At 34.0% G+C, this 23,248-nt stretch overlaps 1 protein-coding gene across 4 annotated transcripts in view; it reads right to left on the reverse strand.

Moving 5' to 3' along the window:
* The window catches only part of LOC100243034 (splicing factor U2af large subunit B), a 28,459-nt gene extending 11,504 nt beyond the window's left edge, over nucleotides 1-16,955 (reverse strand). The window contains exons 1-7 of one of the 4 annotated variants that reach the window (XM_059739962.1): nucleotides 16,676-16,955; nucleotides 9,607-9,770; nucleotides 9,219-9,338; nucleotides 2,382-2,449; nucleotides 1,691-1,761; nucleotides 1,567-1,611; nucleotides 1,398-1,457 (exon numbers count right to left, since the gene is read on the reverse strand). In XM_059739962.1, coding sequence (XP_059595945.1) covers nucleotides 1,398-1,457; nucleotides 1,567-1,611; nucleotides 1,691-1,761; nucleotides 2,382-2,449; nucleotides 9,219-9,338; nucleotides 9,607-9,770; nucleotides 16,676-16,798 — 651 coding nt within the window. In that variant the 5' untranslated portion in view covers nucleotides 16,799-16,955. Of the gene's footprint in view, nucleotides 1-1,397; nucleotides 1,458-1,566; nucleotides 1,612-1,690; nucleotides 1,762-2,000; nucleotides 2,134-2,381; nucleotides 2,450-9,218; nucleotides 9,339-9,606; nucleotides 9,771-16,675 lie in introns of those variants that run through there. The other 3 variants (XM_059739963.1, XM_059739964.1, XM_059739965.1) reach the window with 3 other exon arrangements.
* Nucleotides 16,956-23,248: the final 6,293 nt, after the last annotated feature.

Here is a 23,248-nt window from a genome sequence, read left to right on the forward strand (position 1 = left end):
ACAAGAGAATCGCCCTTTAAAATTATCATAGAAACAGGAGATGACATTTAAGAAATGTAATGAAACATATGCTAGTCAAAGTGCAATAAATAACTCAAGAAAAAGCCTAAAGTAAGAACTAAATTTTTGCCATTTATAGACTCCCAGAAGGTGAACTAATATCTACAATCCTAACAAAAGCACCTTGATGCTATTATGCCACCCCAAATTAGAAGTATGCCTTAGGGCATCCCACATAGACTTGATTTATCTTAGTAATGGTGGTGGCCTTCCTATCACAGGGAGTTAGGGTTTCATTTAAAGATCTTGGATTGGTAGTTAGACTTAGAGGCTTGGAGGCAGGGTAAATAGGGCACACACTGGATCCATTTATGCAGAATTGAAACAGAGGATCCATATACACCATAAACAACACTTATCACAACCAGCATGTGATGCAACACTTCAGAAGGTAACCAACACCCGTGCAGGCCTAGCACCTTGATTCAATAGGGATCAAAACACTCCTATTAGTTGACTATACTCACATGGCAGATTCAGAGGCCTTCCCTTGTTTGGGCATGCCCTTCCCAAGTAGGTTGTCTCATTTGTCTCTTCAGATCTTCTATAAAAAGCCAAGGGGACTAATCGAAAAAGGATTTTTCCATCATCAAAAGCTCTTAGCCCATCTTAAGAATTTAAGCACATGTCAAGGCCTCATCTAAGAGCTCCAAGCCTCCAATCCCCCTTGGGGCTACTTCTAGGTTTTTCCACCCCCTCTTACCTCTCAATCTGTTATGCTCTAGCCTCAAACCTTGATGATCCACTATCCTATGATTCACATCTCTTATCTATGTATAAATAAAAAATGAAAAGATTTGCTCTCAGAAATTGAGTTTAGTTTCCACTTATGATTATAAGCTTTTTTTTTTTTTGATAGGCCCATTTATGATTATAAGATACCATCTAATTACCTCTCTATCTGCTCGAGCCACATACTAGATAATATATCAGTATGCAACAAAGCATGTAACTTGGCCATAGTACCATACAGAGGAGACAAGGCACTCAAGCAGGTCAAAATATAAAAACAGAAGCATATGTGGAAAGACAGAGGTGTTTGTTTTGAGCATGCACACTAACAGTATCAACACAAAAACAATTTGTAAGCCCAATACCACAAAATGACGAGTTGTCAAACTATATTGTAAATTATGTATGGTTATCAATTTAAACAAAAGAGAAGGCAAAGCTGGTATTATATCAATAAGAGTATTTTAGAATCAGATGATGAAAGTAAAAAAGAAAGAGAATGGAAGGTCTGCCATGACGCCATGTACAGAATGTTCAGCAAGGCAACTTTGAGAAACAGAAACCTTCTAATTATTTTAGAGAAAAATGAAGACGTGGAGTAAAACCTGCTCATTAGCCAGGGGAGGAAGGCCACCAACATATACTCGACGTGCATGTCTTGTAGCCTATCAGAAACAAAGGAACTGAAGATTTAACAATGAAACCAAGTAAAAGAATACGAATAGAAAAAATGGCAAAAGAAGAAAAAAAAAATGGTACAGTCTCATATTTTACCTGCTGCGTCATAGCTTGGACAGGCATGAGTGGAAGAGCACCCAACTGATGAAAATATTAAAGTACATGTAAGTCAGCAACATCAGGATATGACAGCATAAACAGATGCTTGCAGAACACACACCTGTGTTGCCCCAAAAGGAAACATGTTTTGAATCATTCCTGGCACCATCTGAGGAACACCTGGCAGTTCTCCTGCATAATTAACAAAAAAGACACAAGTTAATATGTGAAAAAATATCAAAGGACTAGATAATTTTAAAGTGTTGCTGCTACATGCCGGGAAGCAACACATATAGAAACCTAACACTATTATACCATTCTTAATGTTAACAAAAGAAATATTCCAAACCTAAAATAGTAATACCATTCAGATAATAAAATAAAAAATAAATTTTATCATTATAGATGCTGGGAAATATTTGTATGTCTACCAAATGGCAACAGTTGCCGGTTGAAGGCGAACAAGATCCAGCTAATCGGTGCATTGGTTCCCGGTTGAACATAATATCTACGATGGCCACGCCCATGGGTAGCACAGTGGGACATGTAGCCCAACATTGCCTTCTTACCCAAATGATAACATAAGACACAAACAAAGAACCACACACCACAGACAAACAACACAACAATGGTTCTCAGTTTCCATTATAAACCATTAGATAAAATGTAATAATATGCATAAAGAATAGAATAAATAACAAATAAATGGAGCAACTATAGCATTACTATTCCTATAACGTGAAGAACTTAGCATAATTAACTAGTTTTGGAAAGCTTATTATGTATATGTAGCAGAGAGAATAGATGCAGACCTGGGACAGCGGCACCTGGCAGCAATGCAGCGACAGGTGGTGCCATGTCAAAACCACTGGTCCGTTTGCTGGAGACAAAATATATGTTTGCAACAAGACAATAATGGTTTGAAACATCAAAACAGCATAATTTTATCAAAGAAAAATGGAGAAACAATGTTCAATATAAGTATTCAAAAAAAAAAATGAAAATAAAAGACAATGAACAAGAGAAAGAAATTAATGACAGGAAAGAAGGAAAAAAGTTATGACATAGAAACTCTTCCCAATGATACTATTAAAAGGCAGGGTGATGGTGACACCTAATATCAATGCACTTATGGAACTTATACCATGTCATACACCAACATGTGAGCATCTCAAACACTTTCTCACTCAAGCAGCACCAACATATTGCATTTCTTTCTAAGTATACAATCCTTTATTATGTGAAGGATTGAATAAATATTTCAAAATTCAGAGCCAAGAGCAAATAATGTTCTATAGAAATTTAATTTCAACCCAAGATAAAAGTGCTACCTTGTCTTAAGAATCAGAGGGAAATCTAACACCTAGAGTATATTGGAATTTGGCTCGCATGATCAAGTTCATTCAACATAATCATTTTCTGTGACTTTTCTAAGCCTCCGCTTAATCACCTGTATTTGTTTAACATTCTCTTTGACTGACTCTCCTGATTACACTACTTAAGTTTTACCAAACTTCACCACTAAAAATACTCCCTGCCTCAACCAAGCCCCCAACTAATCTATGAAGTCAACCATATGCGTGTACCCACCACTTATACCCTAACCCACATAGAAAAATTGTTAACAAAAATATTTTTTAGCCTTTGATCAAACAATTCCTCACAATCAAAGAATCTCTTATTTCTTTCCTTTCAAATCGTCTAGAAAATACAAGGAGGAGCAGCTCTCCAAACCTTAATAAGCCTTCTATCTACAAAAATGGAGAACATCAGCTACCATAAAATTCTCGCCTTGTCACAATGAAGGAGAATATGATCAATGGACTCTAACTCCTCTTAACACAAAGCACACTTGTTAGCCAACTTCCAGCCTCTTCTTTGAAGCTGATCCAACATCAAAACCTTTCCCCAGCAAGCCTCCCAATTAAAGAAGCCCACCTTTTAAGGAATACACGAGTTCCAAATTATCTTTAAAGGGAAAGGGGTAGTGTAATTTGTCTCCAACAAAAAGTAAAGCCCTCTTACAAAGAAGACCTCTTTGTTACCTTCCTTCCACACTACTCTGACCAATGGGAGGACCACTTCTCTGCCATCTCACAATCTGCTCTCCCTCGCCTGGTCTCTGACCACAGCCCCATAATTCTAGAAGCTGGGGGTTTCTCTTCAGGCAAAAGCCCCTTCCGTTTTGAAAATATGTGGCTGAAAATTGATGGATTCAAAGACCTAGTAAGAAGCTGGTGGAATGGATATTCGGTTGAAGGCTATAGCAGCCACTGCATCGCTGAGAAGCTCAAAGCTCTTAAGAAGGACCTGAAAAAATGGAACAAGGAGGTGGTAGGCAACGTCTCTTTCAACAGAGCAGAGGCCTTCTCCCGCTTGCAGCGGTGGGAGACCAAGGAGAATGAGAACGCTCTTACTCCTGAAGATCTAGAGGCTAAAAATCTGGATCTTGGGGAATATAAGAAATGGGCCATTCTAGAAGAAACTTCTCGGAGACAAAAGTCAAGAGAAATCTGGTTAAGAGAGGGTGATAAAAATACCAAGTATTTCCACAAAATGGCCAATGCTAGGGCAAGGAGGAATTTCCTATCCAAAATTAAAGTAAACGGGGTGAATCTCTCATCCTTGGCAGAGATAAAAGAAGGTGTTTGCAGTGCCTACCAAACCCTTCTCTTTGATCCTGGGGATTGGAGGCCTAGTATAAATGGCCTTAACTTCAAGGAGTTGGGAGAAGGCTTGGCCAGCAACCTAAAAGTTATGTTTTCTGAGGAAGAAATTTTTGCAGCCCTAAGCAGTTTCTATGGAGACAAAGCCCCAGGTCCGAACGGCTTCACAATGGCCTTCTGGTTATTCTGTTGGGACGTTGTTAAACCAGAGATTTTAGGCCTCTTTAGGGAGTTCTACCTCCATGGGACCTTCCAAAGAAGCTTAAACTTCACGTTCCTCTTGCTCATTCCTAAGAAGGAGGGGACCGAAGATCTAAAAGATTTCAGACCAATCAGCCTGGTAGGGAGTGTGTACAAATTGCTTGCCAAAGTCCTAGCCAATAGACTGAAAACAATGATGGGGGAGGTGATTTCTGATTCTCAGCATGCTTTCGTCCATGGGAGGCAGATTTTGGACGTTGTTCTTATTGCTAATGAAGCCCTTGATTCTAGGGTGGCATGGTTCCTTTGTGGGCAAGAAAAGGAAGAAAGCTTGGAGAGCTCCCCCCCCTCTGCTTGATGTGGACCATTTGGAGAGAAAGAAATAGGAGGGCATTCGATGATATGGAGAGGAACGATCAAGACATTAAATCCATTTTTTTTGTACACTTTTTTGAATTGGGCTAGGGTGTATATAGAGGAACACACTTTGTCTTTGATAGATTTTGTAGACTGGCTAGCCACCAAGTGAGGGTCATGTTTGTTTTGTCCCTTTGTTTTTTTTTTTGATTGGAAACGCCACAAAAATATATTAATATAAAAAAGAAGTACAAGAAGAAGGATGAGAAATCCTCCCACCAAAGACTTTTGTCCCTTTGTTTTTTGCTTCTTTGTCTTTGGTATACTCCGTGTATGCCTTTTCTCTAGCCTTTGGCTCATAATGAAATCTATTTACCTATCAAAAAAAAAAAAAACTACTCTATCCTTTTTTTATATAGATAAATTTTTGTCCCCATTGGGACTTGAACCTGGAACCTCCCACAAACCCTCTCCATCCCTTTATCACTTGAGTCAGGCCTCAAGGGCTTCCACACTACTCTATCCTCCTCCTTCTTCACTGTCTGTCCTTGGAGCTTAGAAAGAAACCTCTCCATGACACCCAACTCCCAATCGTTCAAATTCCTAATAAAATGGAAGTTTCAATTTCCTCCTTCCCCACTTTGTTCCCAAAAATCAGCTACCTATGTCTCCTTTGAATTAGAAAGGGCAAATAAGGAAGGGAAAATCTCAAATAAGGGTTGCTCACCACACCATCTATCTTTCTCAAACTTCACTCTAGTCTCATTACCCACCTCAAAGGGAAAATCATTCTCCATATCTATACAATTGCCTTTAAAACAACCCTTAGAAAACAAATAAAAACAATTAAAATATGTTATTAGGAAACACCTTGTTTTCAAAACAAATTCCTTTTTCCTTTTTTTTTTTTTTTGATAAGAGATTGTATTGAAGAGAAAAAAAAACGCACAAGAGTACACAGGGATATACAATGAGCTAAAAATACAAAAACTAAAAACAAGGGGGAAAATAAAAAACAACTCCTTCCCTCAAGAAGAACCCAACCAATCTACACAATCAATCAAGGACAAAGAAATCCCATGAATGCACACCCGAACAAATTCTTAGATCTCCTTGCACATTCTTCACAAAATGATGCAGGGTGCTATATAAAGGCTTCAAAACTCTATCTTTGTCCACTAATTATAATAAGGCATCTCCAAATGCTTTTAAAAAAAGTTTCTCCAATCAATTTCAAAGAGTTTTAACCATGGCTTTTTCAAAAGCCCTCCTTAAAATATTTATTCTTTAAAAAGTGTTATTTATCCTTTATGAGAATATTTCCTAGGATATTTCTAATCATAGAATGTACCTAACACATGTCAAGGTTAAGATATAGGTAAGATTAAACATGCGTCACTATCTAATTCACTTCTTAAACCCCCTCAAGAAACCAAGGGCAAAATGGTCTCTCCTCAAAATTATGAGACAGAGCATGCAACTAGTTCAATTGGTACTCCTTACTCTAGCTATTAGGCCAAGACCCTCAAGCAGTACAACTTTTGATGAAGGTTATATATATGCAACACTTCAGGACCAAATGCTCCGAGACTTCCCAACCCTGCCACAAATCCAAGCAGACATTAAACATTAAAATGCATGAAATACATGGTGTCTAATTGACCCTGCTACATTTCATGCATATTGTCCAAAAGGCCCCACCTTAATAGCTCCTAACTTGTTGATTTGCAAGCTCATCTTCTTTTTTTCACCCTACCAAATGTTCTTTGGCCATCACCACATATTTCTTAGTCAACACCACATTTGATGAATTATTAGGCCAAACCATTAATGATGATAATAACTTTGCTAGAAGAAAGACATCTAGGTTGAGCATAGTGGCTGAATCCGCTGAAAATGTCGATTTGATGTCAATTTTAAATCCTTTGAGATCTCGATGGAGAAGGTCAAAGGCAAAGTGAGTGGAAAGGTGTTGGAGAGGGGTCGTGGTGTTTCTTTCTAGACTAGGTTCATTGAAAAAGGCCTTGCCTTGTTGGATGGTGTAGAGGTGTGCTATCAAGACACCAATCAAAAGCTTTCTAGGATGGATTGGAAGGAGTTGGATGGCATAGAGATGTGTTATCAAGACACCAATCAAAAGCTTTATAGGATAGATTGGAAGGAGAGGGAGACGGATTACAAGTTGGAATTGCAAAGAAATAGAGTGGGGAGGTTCTCGTAGTGCTCTGTTGTTTTGATGGAAGCAAAGAGAATCACCCTGATGTTCCCAAATGGGAGAGAGATATTCCAGGGGGCTGGAAGGTGTTGGCCTTGAAATTGAGAAGTTTAGGGGTTTCTCCTTCTCAAAAGTTTAAGCAAGTGGCTAAAGATGTACACTCTCATAAGCCAGAGAGAAGGGCAGTTGTCCCTGGTAAGGGCTCTTCTTATGCATAAATGGTGAGCAAGCCAAGGGGTGAGGTGCAGATGCAATGTAGGTTCAGATGGGAATGAAAGAAATCAATAAAAATATGGAATAATTGGTATCTTGTGGGTGTGTGGGGTGGTTCCTCAAATAAGGTTCCCGATATTATTTCAATGAAATAATGGGTAGTGGTCCATTGGCGCTTAAAGGGGATCATTCATGTGGCACCATTAGGTGGCTCATGCATTTAGTTTGATTTCGAAGGGGTTGTTGAAGCTGAAAAGGTGTTGCAATTAATGGTGAGAAATTATTGAGGGAAATGGCTACAGTTGGAGAGATGGTCTCCAAAAGCTAGCTATTTTAGGATTAGGCCTCGTGTCCAAGAAGTGTGGGTGAAAGTTGTTTATGTGCCTCTCCACTTGTGGGGAAAGGATTTTTTTAAAGGGTTGGGGACATTTGTGGGGGATTTGTGGTTGTGGACAAAGACACAGCCCCTCGTAATCTACAATGGGCTAGAATCCTAGTTAAATCCAATGGGAGAAAGGTTCCAGCAACCATTCAAGTGGTGGTGAGACTTTTGAGTTTTTACATTCATCTATGGTGGGAAAATCCACCACGGGTGATTTTGGTTGATCCTAAGAGGAATTGCACAAGGAGGAGATCGGAGACAATGTTGTGGGGTCCACACACTGGAAGGAGAATGGTTTTGGATATAGCGTACCTTGAAAGGGATGGAGGTTACATGTTGTGGGGCAAAAGTCGCCTATTGAGAGGGAGGAAGGTCCAGTTTTTCTAGAGCATGGCAAGCAAGAGTGGAGTGGGCTAGCTTGCATGTGAAGCAAGCAAAGTTGTGTTATAAGGTCAAAAGGCATGGATCTTTTGTTAGAAAGAAAAAGAAGAAAGTTTGGAGAGCTGCTCCCTTGTGCTTGTTTTGAACCAAATGAAATGAGAGAAATAGAAGAGCATTTGATGATATTGAAAAATCGGATCAAACAATCTTTTATGTATAATTTTTGAAGTGTGTTGAAGTGTACATAGAAGATTGTTCATTGTCCATGATGGACATCAATGACTGACTAAGCTTTAAGTAGTATGAGAGAGTTGATTTGTGTATCCCTTTGCTTTGTTTAACCTTTTAGCACCTCTGTATGCTTTTGTGCACTCTTTTGTTAGTCGTTGTTAATAAATTAAATCTTTGCTTACTCAAAAAAAGTGAAATATATTCAAGCTTCAAGGTTATTTTTCATTAAAACAAATGTTAGAGTGACCAATGTATTTGATACATTCATCTAAGGAATGAAATTTAGTGCGACAACTAAATGCTTTCAAGTAATAATTCATTAGAACAAAGACCTATTAGTCCTATAAGGTATATGTTCAAATGGTTAGTCACCAACTACAACATCAAATGATTATTCAACCTTCTCTCATATGAATATCACTTTTCGTTGTGGTATATGCGAAACAAGACGAGTTGCATGAATTTATAATTTAACAATGTGATGTGTGATACTCAAAATAACTAAGGCATTCCATCCAGAAATTTCTGATCTAAAGCCAATCACACACACACACAAAACAAAAACAAAACCTAGGGTGCTATTTGTCATATATCTTTTTTATATTACCTAAAAGGTTAAAGTGCCTTGACAATGTATTTGGTTACATAGTAAAGTACTTTGAAGTTGAAAATATTTGGGGTTAAAAGCTCTAGTAGTAAAGAATGCTTTTGTAGAAGAGCATCTAAGCAAAGGTTTTAGAATTATTTTTATTTGTTTATTTAACATATTGTAATAACCACTTGTCTGTTCAGATGTTTTCCAAGATGCACTTTAGTTGAAGTGACATTTTGTATCAAAGGGGTCCAAACGACAAGGAGAACATAGTAAAAGTAACATATGAAAAGGCTTACCAATAAATTTCCAGTGGAACATATGTTGACCAACAACACCAAAAAAAGCTTTAAGAACCTAAAAGGTTCATCACCAACGAGATTACCACGACTAAGTTATGCTACTATATACCTCTTTGAGCGAGAACGGGAACGAGAGCGTGATTTAGATCGGTTTCTAGATCTATCCTTTGAACGGGAACGTGATCTCTGTCTCTGTCTCCTCTCTCTATCACGACTATAATCATGATGCCTGCAAAAGAAATATAAAACCAAGACACAATGGATTTTAAGCATTTTCATTCCTATACATGTGATGACTTATATTTAAATCATTTTATCCATTTTTTTCTATTACTTATCAAAAAAAATGGATAAAATGATTTAAATATAAGTCATCATAGATATGCATCATTTCATTTTGTTTCTTGTCAGAATTTGTGAGTGCATTTGCCTACACCCCTTTCTGTCAACAAATTGATATTAATTAAAAATAAAAAATAAAGGTGAACAAACTAAACCTGTCATTATCACGACTTCGATGATGATCATAGTTATCATATTTGCCCCTTCCTCGATCATCCCTCAAACTTCTATCTTTGTAGTCCCTGTGATGGCGATTGTTCCTATCTCGATCTCGCTCTCTAGTCCTTGACTTCTCACGATCTAATTCACGAGAATTGTGCTGAGATAATATTTTTATATAAGTTAGTCATTTAGCCTACATAAATACATACCAAGGACAATAGAAAAACTAAGAATTGGAGAATGAAAGATTAGGGCTCCTTTTAGAGATTGAAAAGATTGAGGAAAAGAAAATAATGAGGAAAAAGTTAAAGATAAGGAAAATGGAAGGAAAATAACAAATAAAAAATAAAAGTTTAAACTAAATAAGTATTTCTTCCATATTTATCCAAACTTTTTCCTCTCATTTCTTCTACTTTGAAAGCCTAAAAATTTTGAAAATGTATAAAATTTTAAATAATTCTTATTTCTTTGTATATTCCACGAAAATCGAATGAATTCCTTCCTATTTCTCTTTTCCTAATGCTTTTCATAATCCAAACATAGCCTTAAAGAAAACAATAATAATAATGGAGAGAAAAATAAAGAAACATAAAACAAAATAAAAAAGATGTTAATGATCATAAACTTTAAGCTACTGATTTGTGAATGTGTACGCACATCCATGGACGAAAATATCGTGATATATCGTCAACATATCGTGTATCGGAAGGTTTCGACACGATATATCATAGTGATATATAGGAGAGGAGAAATTTTGGTAAATATCGCTAAAAACCGCTGATATATCGATTGGAGGCGATAAATTGCCGATTTTTCCCATTAATCGCTTGTCACGGGCCAAAAATCGCCGATATTTCTCCAATTTATCGCCGCTTTTTTGGTGATATCTCTGGAAAAAAAAAAATTCATAACGCCCTCCCTCAACCCTAGGATGCCTACCCCTCTGCCCAGGCTCCCCCTTTCCCAGTCAAATCTCCAATCACCTGCCCAGGCTCTATTCACGAGTCAAAGCGGGCGACTGCCTTTAATTTTTTGCAACTCAAAAAATTTTGCAATTAAGGGGACTCGAACCCCATATGTAAGACTTCTCCTACAACCCATGTCCACTAGGGCAACTATGCCCTTTGTTAATATGTACCAAACATATATATATATATATATATATATATATATATATTAAAAGTCGGCACAAAAGAATATTTTTGAAAACAAATTAATTATAATTATTACAAACAAATATAAAAATTATCATCATAATTTTTTTCATAATGTTTTTAATATCATTAATAGATTAATTAAATATTAAAAAAGTGTACATATATTATCATTTATTTTATATCATTTAATATAATTAAATTAAATGGATCTTAATATTAATATTAAATATATTTTAAAATTAGACATATTATAATTAAATATCATAATATTATTATAAAATAATATTTAATATAATTTAATACTAAACATGCACTTATAAAATACATATTTTTTATCGATGCATACAATATTATTATCAAATATAATAAATCATATTATACATATATCAAATTTTTTAATAAAGCAACTTTAAAATGTTTATTATATTTCTAATTATATTTTTTTTTTCAAAATATTCATCGATATATCTCTGATATATCCGTAAAATTGAAATACCGATATATCCGTAATTACCGATATTTTCATCCTTGCGCACATCAACTTCTATGAACAAAAATGCTACATATATTTTTTTTTTATCAGTAAGTAATATATGTATTGATCGATTGCATTGGAACATACATGGAAGTTGCACAAAAATTGAATAATTCCATTGTATTTTACAAAAGCATTCCTTGGTCCTTGGTAATGAATATTTGTGCATTTTACAAAAATTTCCATTTCAAACTCAGATAAAAAGCAAATATTGCCCTAGTTTAACTATTTACCTAGACAAATTTCTTTTATAGGTAAATAAAAAATTAATGCAAACAAGCAACTAAATATAGCACAACCCCAATGCCTAATTGAGTTACAACTTTCAAAGATTGAAAATTTGATAACATCTCCTATACATCTCAAATATTTTCATGTTTCAATGGTCCTTGGTTAGATAACTTCTCATGCAATATTTCTAATACTTATAAGATATTAGCAATTTTCTAAAGTTTCTACATCTCTCATAGCAACCTTATTGTTTAGGCAAAACTTCATAAGATATCCTTGATATGTCTCCAAAATTTTCATAATTTTGCTCATATAATATTCAAACATATAGTGCTTTATAAATGTACCAATGCATGCACATAATTTCAATTTTGCACATCACACAATTGAAAGAATTTAGAAAGAATTTCTATGAGGAAGTGGGCCATCCAATAACAAGGTATGTTTGCCTAAGTGGGGCATGGAGTGCTCTAAAGAGACAAGAAGAGGACTAGTCATCAAAAGACTCTCGATGCTAAATAATTTATTACTTGGGAAGTGGTTGTGGAGATTAGCTTGGAAGTAGGATGGTTTGTGGAGGGGGTTCATTTTAGGGAAGAAAATAGAGACGGTGTTAGATTGAAATTGCAAGGTCATGGTAGGGACACTCTTAATTGTAGTCTTTAGAAGGTTTTTAGCTGAGAGTATGGAAGACTTTCAAACAAACGTATAGTTCTGTCAATAACAACCAATCAACCAAATTTTGGAAAGACAATGTTACATGAAGCAATTTAATGGATTATTTTTTGCCTTGTTCGGTTTAGCAATTCAAAACGAAGCTTGGGAGGGGGGAACCTTAGGTTTGAAATAGTTGGGACCAAAGTCAAAGTGGGGTATGGCTTTCCAAGGAGGCTAACATAAAGGAGGCGATTAACTAGGGCTTCTTAAAGGCTCTTGTCCGAAGCAGGGGAATGGAGACCTAATATCAATGAAATGAGTTTTGGAATAATCAAAAGCGAGGATTCTAACAATATGGAGGCTTCTTTTACTGAGGAGGAAGTTTGGGGTGCATTGTCCAATTTCAGTGGGCATAAAGCCCCAAGGTTAGATGGCTTCACCATGGAGTGTTGGCAACTATGTTGGGGATTTGTTAAGCAAGAAGCAATAAGTTTTTTCAAAGAGTGTTTTTCTAATAATTCATTCAAGGGAAGCCTAAATGCCACCTTCCTGGTCTTGATCCAAAAGAAAGGTGATGTAGAGGACTTGAAAGATGTAGAGTCCATTAACTTAGTTAGGGGGCTATATATGCTACTGGCAAAAGCCTTAGCTAACAAACTCAAAAAGGTCATGTGAAAAGTGGTACCAAATTACCAACACGCTTTCATGAAGGGTGAGCAAATTCTAACGTACTTCTTATCACAAATGAGGCTATAGATTTAAGGATGAAGAACATCAATAAAGGAGTTATTTATAAGATGTATATCAAGAAAGGGTATGATCACATTAATTGGGACTTCGTGATGATAGTCTTGGAGAAAATGGGTTCTGGTCAAAAGTGGATTAAATGGATCAAATGGTGCGTCTCCTCAACAAAATTCTCAATTCTAGTTAATAAGACCCCATCTGGTTTCTTTCAAATCTCTAAGGGTTTGAAGCAAGTAGACCCTCTTTCTTTTTATTTCCTTATTTTAGCCATAGAGGCACTTAGTGCAATTTTGTAGAGGGTTTCATCTCGGGTTTCAAGGTGGGTGGTAGAAGTGATGAGGGACTAGAAATGGCCCATCTACTGTTTGGTGACGATACACTAAACTTCTACAACACTAGTCAAAAGCAATTGGATTATCTAAGCTAGTTTTTTTTATGTAGTTTGAGGCAATATCTAGTTTGAAAATTAATACGAAGAAATGTAAGCTAATTTTCATTTGAGTGGTTGATAAAGTGGATGCACTAGCTAATACACTGGGATGTAGAGAGAAGCATCCCCACTACATATTTAGGCTCACCTTTGGGAGCTTCAGTCAAATCAATGAGGGTCTAGGATGTGGTGGGGAGATTTCAAAGAAGCCTTGGTATGTGTAAGAGGCAATATCCATCGAAATGAAGGAGATTTACCTTTATCAAAAGTACACTACCTAGCCTACAAATTTACTTCATGTCTATGTTCTTCATCCTAAAAAAGGTGAGTTTAAGATTAGAGTAAATTCAAAGAAATTTCCTTTGGGATATGGTCGTATTGTGAAAAAACCCAATGCAATAAATTCGTTCATAGCCTACTTAAACAATAAGTATAGCAATGCATTAGAAATCTCTTTGTTCTAAACAAAAAGGCTCTTCTTCATAAGTGGAGTTGGAGATTACAGTTGCGAGAGTCCTAATGAAAATGTGTTATAGCACAAAAGTTTGGAGAAAGTCTCAATGAAAATGTGTTATAGCTCAAAAGCTTGGAGAAAAGGGGTGTGTGTATGTGTTTTGGGGAGGAGGTGCCCAAGGGCTATGAGGGATGGTTATGGGGTGGGTATGAGGAAGTCCATTAGAAATGGGTGGAAATCCTTCAAGAGCAAATCTCATCTCATTATTAGCAATGGAAGAAGGGTCAAATTTTGGAAAGATAGATGATGTGGAGACTTTATCTTTGGAAGAGTCCTTATCAACATTATTTTCACCGCTAAAGATTTATGGGTAGTAGAGGTGTGGGGTCAAGTTGCGGAGGGAGGTTGATGTAGTCCCAACTTCTCAAGATAGTTTAACAATTAGGAGCTTGAAGGAATGACAACCTTTTAAATTGCAAACAAGTTCAATCAAAAGAGATGAAGATGCTAGAATGGGATGGAAGGAGTCCAAGACTAGTAAGTTCTTTGTTAAATCCTTTTGCTACTCCTTAGTCCAAGGAAGAAGAGAGTTTTTTTTTCCCACAAACATAATTCGAAATTGCTAAATACCTGTGAAGGTGGGATTCTTTGCGTGACATGGGGAAGAATTATAACAATTGATCAACTTAAAAGAAGATGATGGATAATGCCAAATAGATGCCATCTGTGCAAAGCAGAGGAATAATCTGTTGATTATTTGCTCCTACATTGCCTTAAAACAAAAATGTTGTCGCGACTATTTTTCTCTATTTGGTGTGGCTTGGGTGATGCACTCAAGAATAAAAGAAACTTCATTGAGTTGGCATGAACTTTTCATGGAAAACAAAAGAAAAAAAGATTGGAGGGTCCCTCCTTTGTATCTATTTTTAAATATTGTAGCAAGAAAGAAACCAAAGGTCTTTCAAAGGATTGGACTAATTAGAACAAACTATTTTTTTTTTTTTTTTGATAGATAACACAAATATATTAAAGGGCAAAGGCCACCAAGCATACAAGAAGTATACAAATCAGCCTAAAACGAAAGCACAAAGAACAAGCACCCTTACCCTCCCTTAAGTGGCCGCTAGCCACTCCAAAAAACCTAAGAGTGAAGAGGACTCCTCTCCAATATACACCCTAGCCCAACTCCACAAGGTACAAACCTAATTAAAACAAACTATTAAATTTTCATTTATGAATTCTTTTTTGAAATGAATCAAATAGTAGATAGATGATCGTTTGTATACCACGATAGGCTTTTGTTGATTGATTAGCTCCAAGTAAAGAGAGGAAGCATGTTTTTTGCTATTCTTTCTTTTTCTAGCTTGCCTATTTTGGCGCCAAATGTATGCATTGTGTGTACTTTGCTACACCATTTGCTTAAGTGCTATTAATATACTTACACTTTTAGCCTTAAAAAAAACAGATGTTGGAATCCCATGATTAGATGCAGTTTCTTCAATTGGGAGTTGGAGATAGTGAGGGAGTTTTTTCTAGATTTTAAATTTGGCAATCATTTGAGGTAATTTTTTTGATACGAAGGTGCACATGGCCTCCAAAATGGATATATTTTCTATAAGATCCTATTACAGGTGTTTGAGCTCAAAAGCAACCATGTTGTTTCCACCCCCAAAACATTTGGGCTGCAAGGTTGCCATCTAAGGTTACATTTTTTGCTTGGGAGGCTGTTTTGGGGAAAATTCCCACAACTGATCATCTTATAAGAAGAGATTAGACTTCAAAGAATAAGTGTTGTCTCTGCAAGAAGCAGGAGGCATTAGTTGAACATATTCTCATGCATTGTAGGGGTTATCCAATTTATGCTCTTTTGTGTTTCCATGTTGAGAGTGGCTTGGGTTCTTCCTTGAAAAAGTTATTCTGCAAGAATGGCATGGCAATTTTGTGTGTCACAGTAGAAACATGGTTTGGACAATGCCTCTTTTGTACTTATTATGGAATATTTTGAAAGAAAAATAGAAGAACTTTGAAAACACCTGTGGTGGGGAGGTGTGACCCTGTTTGCTCCTTTTGGTTTTGCCAACAGTGTATACATGGGGTAGGCAAGGATGGTTTTCTTTGGTCATCTCCTTTTTGGGGGGGTGGGGGGTGTGTTTGGGGTGTGGTGGGGACTGTGACACTACTTGCTCCTTACTTTATTTTTTCTAATAGTTTGCACATTGGTAAGCAAGGGTGGTTTTCTTTGGTCATCTCCTTTTTCCCTTCTTGCCTGGGTGTACCTTGTATACTTCCAGTATACTAGGGCTGTGCCCCGTTCTGTTAGGCAACTTGACAATACAGTCTGTTTTGCTTATCAAGAAATGATGTGCTACTGCATTCTTTTAATAATGTTATGACATCATCACATCACCGTCCATAATGGTAAGTCTTAACATTTCATTTCAAATTTTCATGTCCTCGCAAAATTTTCTTCATTTTTCAAAGGTTAATAGGAATGTTTTGTAGACATTTTCACTGAGTTATTTTTCATTGAGAATTACGTCTATCCAGATTATCAATCCTGATTTTTTAAATCTTTGTAGCTTTCAAATGCTATGTAAAATCCAATGGAACCGTGGAACTTCCACAAAATAACTTATTATCCATTGATTGCATAATCAACAGGATCCATTCCAATCATGAAAAACATAAATTAAAAGAGGCAGTTAAGTCATGTGTCACAATAAACATCATTAGACGCTTTCAAAAGCAAATCATAAATCCACATTCCATCAAATGAATCTCAATTCGCAATAATCTACATAAAAACCAAAACACACGAAAATAAATAAAAGAGGAAGAAGAAGAAACGTACCTTGTGATGCGAATCTCGCTCCTCGAACGCATCGTAAGGAGACGATCCGCCTCGTTCACCTTCTTTACTGTGAGAACGGTAGCTCTCGCCATTGCCATCGTGGCGAGTGTCGTACCCAGACATCGCAGTCGATTTTCAAACCCTAACCCTAAATTGAACACTGCTGCTGTTATTAAGAAAAACCAGTCACGGAACGAGGGAAATGGTTTGGCTTTTAGCTCCGACATGACATTGGCCTTCGGGGGCCCTTTCGAGGTGGCCCAGGAAACTTCTCTGGTCCGGGCTAAAATTTTGGGCCTGGGGAGCTCTAATAATACACGATACAACGATGGGCCGGGCTTCAAATTTTACTAAGAAGAAATTTCTCATTTGCGTGTCAATGATTCTATGGCCAGAAAAATAAATTAAATCGTAAAAGAATATATGCTTTTGCAAATTTTAATTTATTAGACTGAACTTATTCGTCATTATCAAAAATTATAAATTTTGCAAATAATTCTTCAATTTTTTATTTTTCATTTTAAGATTTTCAAAAACTTTAGGTCCTATTGGCTATATTTTCTAAAACTCGTTTTGAAAAACTGTTTTTTATTTTTTAATTTAAAAACCAATTAAAACAATTCTTACTTATTCTCTAAAAATTATTTTGTTTTTATAAAATAACAGTAAAACAATATTAAAATAATTTTCTCTTTCCAAAAACAAAAAACCATTTTTAAATCACACAATCAAATAAATTCTTACATTCAAGATAGCCACGAGTTTGGATTTAGAAATTAAATTATGTATATTAGAGCTCTATCCCCAAGTCATTGTATTATATATGGTATACCGATTCTTATCGCTCTGATTTCTATAGAAGGTAATAGAGCTCTACTCTCTATGTTACCTCCCTTATACGGCATACTATGTATTAAATTATCATAGATGTGATCCAGTCACAGTTTCCCTTCTAGACATTTTAATTATTTTATTTTTAAAACAAGTGAAGTTACGAGAATGCCCTCCTCTGTTTTTTAGTATTCCTCTTTGAAAGATTTTGTCATGATTTTGCAATAAAAATAATTATTTTTTAATAATCAAATATAAATCCCCTTTCAAAATATTCATTAAAATCTCCCTGATCACATTTACCATACATGGTTTTTTTTTTTTCAATTATAATTTTAACTTAAAGCTAAAACCATGATCTAATATTTGAAAAATCAACCAAAATAGATTACTAGAGCTATAAATTAGACAAGCAGATTGACTTAATCAAATCCAAACCCAATTTCATATTTAGACAAGTTTTGATAATCATTTTGTTTTACTCAAATTTAATTTTAGTTAGGATAATCCAAATTATTATATATATAATATTCATTTTAAAAAATTAAGAAAATAATATCAAAGTATATTATATGATATTTTTTATTATTTAAAATATATATATATATATAATTTTTTTGTTACCAATTTTGTTATATTTATTATTTAAATTTTTATCTAAATATATTGAAAAATAAAAAATAAAAGTATTCCGATGGTTTTTAAATTACGCAGTATGTATCCAATCAATTTAATTCGGTCTAAACCGAAGTTAGAAATTGATTTTGGAATACGGTGGGACTAGTTATTGACCCGATCAATTCGCTGAAGTTGCAGGCTTGCAGCCTTGGGTTAAGAAGTAGACCCGCGAACATCAATGGAATCTATGGACGCCCAGCACACAGTCACATTAAGAAGTGTCTCACGTACAATTACGGTTTATATTAAGATATTTGGGTGCCGTGGCGATCACGACGCGCGTACACATTCCAACCACACGTGCATTATACAGGCTGTAGCATGGTCCTCACGTCCCATTGGTCCTGCTGCCGTCAACTCTTTCTTTGTTGTTTTCTCATTTAGTTTATCCTACCACGTTGGAAGACGGGGGACCACCGCAGGTAGACAACTGTACACGCCAGTCCTGACGCACACTACATCAACTTGGCCTCTTTTGTCCGCTTCAATTAAATATTAATAAATAGCTTTACCTACCCGTCGGAGTTGGAGGGGAGGGGCCCTGCAAGCTGTTACCGGTTATATAGGCATCACATATCAGGTTCCCATTTGTATTTTGCAACAGCGACGTGCAATTGAAAATGGTATTTCTGTTCAAATAAGATTAATCAAATACCATTTTTTTCATACCTACCAACAAAAATTAAATCAAACCTACCAAAAAAAATTAAGGATTATTTGATTAAAAGGGCCTCTTAAAACATAATTTTTGAAATTTAATCTTCCACCTTTTCTGGCATCTTTTTGACAAAAATAATTATTTAAATACTTAAAATAAAAAATAACATAAATTAATTACTTTTCCAAAAAAAAAAAAAATGTTAGATTTTCGATCTTGGGGATTATTTTATCATTTTTAACTAGATATTTCTAAAATTAAATCAATCACATATGTCACATATCGTATTTAATTATATAAATTTGTTTCTATAATTTAAATTTTTAAGGTCAAGATCACATATGATAGAATGAATACCAATTAGGTAACCTATAATTTTTTTATTTAAAATTCAATATCGTATAATTGTTTTCTATTTAATTTGGGTATCAACATTTACGTTGCCTAAAATGCATAAGATTTTACTTTGTAAATATTGTATATATAGTCAGCACAAGATAAAATACATTCATGCTATTTGTGACAATCGACACAATATCGTATTTCTAAATAATTTGAATAACAAAGCTTAATCCATATAGTAGGTATATGTTTTTCACTATTTTAAAACATTGGTCACGTAGGGATTTTTTCTCAATATATTTCAAGAATTTAGAGAAACAAACAAATAAAAATAATAAAAATTCTTCCAAATTCAACGGAAAATTTTATTTTTCCCCACCTATATTAGAAAATGGCTTTCTCTCTGCTTGGAATGTGTGAGTAAATGCTTAGTGAACCTTCGAGATAAAAACGAGGCTTAAAAACCAAATTGGACACTATAATTAAATATACTTATAGCGAACGAAGAAAAAAGCAATAAAACTAACCCCATACAACATCAATTATATTGAGATGGATCTATCTGGATTCTTATCATACATATTATCAACAATCATGAAAATATGGTGTTACATCCTTAGACCTATTTTAAGAGCATAATAATTATTTCACACTTTAATTGAAAAATATGAATTACCATAATTTTGTTAAAAGTAGTGAAATAAAATTATATAATTTTCAAAATTTTGATTTAAAACTAAAATACCAATTAAAGTAATAATATTCAAACAACCTTAAATTTAACTAGAACTAATAAGGTTAGGCGCGAGTCATTATTAATAATATCAGAGTCCATCCTCAACCATAACACGAGAGTTTGTTTAACCTTATATGGTATATTTGTTTGTTTGGTTTTACAATCCTATGGGACAAAACGAATATATCATATATATACAAGGAATATTTGTAATATCCTCCATTAAATAAAAAATAAAATAATTAAAATTATATATGTATGAGTTCTTCAACTTTATGAACGTGTTTTAAAGTTATAAAAATTTAATTACAAAAAATTATAAATTTTTTTAAGTTATTTAAAAAATTACATACTAATAACTATTTAATAAAGTCTAGTTATAATATGGAAAAAGGTAATTTTTAACATTCGTAAAAATGATGTTATCAATTAAATGGTGTCAGTATATAATTTTTGGTCTCCTTACTTCTATCCTTATATCCTTATATTTTGATTTCATTAATGTATTTACGGCTTAAATTTCACCATGGGTGCTCATATTTTTCCTATTTGCTTTTTGCAACATATTTTATATAAAATTAAAAAAACTATAAACCTGCGTGTCTGACCGACAGCTTTTGGTTGATATTTTCAAGAACTCCTCCAAGTGATAGGCGATACCTATAATCTGGTCCTTATCCCTTAGAAGTAATTTGATGCTTGATGTCGCAATCATCAACAAATACAAAATTGTCACTTTCCCCTCTAAGGTTGATTAAACCATTTGGCCATACGTAAATAATTAGTATTTTCCAACTATTTCAAGAAAAGATTTATTTGTGCACAGTGACTTGAAATTCATTCTAGTGCATGCACATTGCACTATACATTTAATGTGATGAATATATGAGTCATTTTGCTTTCACATTCATTTTTCTCAGTTGGTGGGTCAATATTGTCAACAACCTCGCAAGCTTTTATAGAATCTTTCTCTCTTATCCTCTGCCGGGATTTACATCTTCGCAACTTGCCTGGCAGCCTCTGTAGAATAAAATGGTAACTTGTCCCGGAATTTATTTATTTATTTATTTTTAGAGTTAAAATGTGACTTTGCAGCACAACGTTTCCCTAAACTCAAGTGGATAAAGTTCGATTGTGATGTGACGGTAGTCATAGTAGAATTTTGTAGACCTACAGGGAGTAGGGACAGAGTTTATACGGCTATTTTCTTGAATTTTGGGTCAAAATCAGTACTCAATAAATATATATATACATCCTAAACATTTATTTCGAGTTTTAAATCTTAAAAATCATAAACACCATTTGAATCTAAATTCATATTACACACTTCAATTTGAATTAAGATATTTTGGATTATGAGGCCTGAATCTTTTTTTTTTTTCTTTTTTTTTTGTACTTTATTCGAAATGTCAAAGCTCAAGCTTCTTGTAAGGTTGAAGAAAAAATATTTTTGTTTATTTTTATTAGTGAATTATTAAGTGTGAATATTGGTGGACGAAGGTTTCTTTTTGGAGGGTCGAATTATCGGTAAAATACCACTCTAAAATAGCTAAAATTCAAATTTTGTATTAAGACATATAGACCAAAGGATAGTTTCAGGTAGATACTTTTTATGGGGTATAGGTTTGCCAATAGGTAACGGAGGCGTACAAATGTTTCCTTAGACCGAACGGATATTGACCCTCAAGTGCAAAGACAGAAAGGAGCTTGACTGCACTCTAGATGTCTATTTATTATCAAATCATGTTAAAATTATTTTCATTATAAATAAAGATAATATGAATATTTGTAAATTTTGAGTTAATAAAATATTTGAGTATCCAGACACTTTTTTAAATTATTCAGTTTTAAGTTTACTATAAAATATATAGTAATTTTGATATCCCAATGTAAGGACAAAAAAATCTAAAATAAGTGTGCGAATATTTGGAAATATTCTTGTCCAAAATCATGGGTCGGTGGTGATGGGATGGAGGCAAAAAACTTTTCCTAAAAAATATACAAATCAAAGGCAATTTTTGGGCAACCAACCAAATCAAATTAGTTGGAAAACAATGTGACGGAAGTGATTGGAAGCAAAGAGGGCATGGGATCTTAATTGGTTAGTGGCTCTAGTGATGGAGCCTTGTGTTGCTAGGAGGCATCTAGAGGTCACATTTTGGGACCATAGTATTCAGGACAATGCTAGAGATGATCTATCGCATCCATATGATATCCTATAAATAAAAAATAAATACAAATCTTGACTGGCAGAAATACTTGAAATGGTGGCCACAATCTCACCACGTCTTTTGATGTTTTGCCTCACGTACTGTGGATTGCTTAATTACGAAGTTTCCAATGTGAAAGGAGCTATTAGAGAATAGGAAAAAAAAAATCAATTAATATTTTTTTTTAATATTCAACGGAAATAAATACGAAATATACCATTAAATTCAAACTCATTATCTACCGCAATACCAAGTTTGAGTGTTTTCAGTTAAAAAAATGTTTTTCTTAAAAAAAAAAAATTAGGTGTTCAATAAATTTTAGAAAATATTTTTAAATATCTAAAAAATGATTTATAATGTTAAAAAACCATTTTTAAAGTATGTTTAGGAGTGATTTTATAAAACATTTCAAATATTTTATGTTGAAAATTTTTAAATATTAAAAACACTTTCTATAATCAATATTAAATAAGTTTTTAAAGTATATTTGATAATAATTCTAAAAAGTGTTTTTAACATATTTAATATTTAAATAATAAAAAATTTTAAATGTTATAAATACTAAAAACACTCCATAAAATTACTATTAAAGACATTTTTAATATTTTTTGAAAAAATAGTTATACAATTTTCTTAAAAATACTTTTAAAACAAACATTGTCACTAAAACCACTATCAGAATATAAAGGTTATTTTGACAATTTATTTTTAAAATTAGAAAAAGAAAGTATCCTTTGAACATGTTGACAAGCATGGTTGTTATACATTGTATCAAATAGTTTCATTAAAATTGAGCGTTATAATTCACATTAATGAATTGTATTCCTATCATACTAAAATTTAAGTGCTTAGATGGTATCTATTTTTCTTAATTTAATGTTGAATGTAATTTGTTTTTCATATTTAGATAATTTGTTTTTAATTTTTTTTGTTGTTTATTACTTATTTTTAACATTTTTATTGGATATTTATTTATTTTAAAACAACTTAATACTTAATATTGTTGTTGAGTTGTATTTAAAGTGTGGTGTTTGTTTTTTTTTTAACTTAATTTTAAATAGTATTTAATAGCACTAAATATTAAATTTTTTAATTTTTTAATTTTATTTTTATCAATT

Source organism: Vitis vinifera, chromosome 10 (assembly GCF_030704535.1).
Source record: "Vitis vinifera cultivar Pinot Noir 40024 chromosome 10, ASM3070453v1".
Taxonomy (NCBI): Eukaryota; Viridiplantae; Streptophyta; class Magnoliopsida; order Vitales; family Vitaceae; genus Vitis; species Vitis vinifera.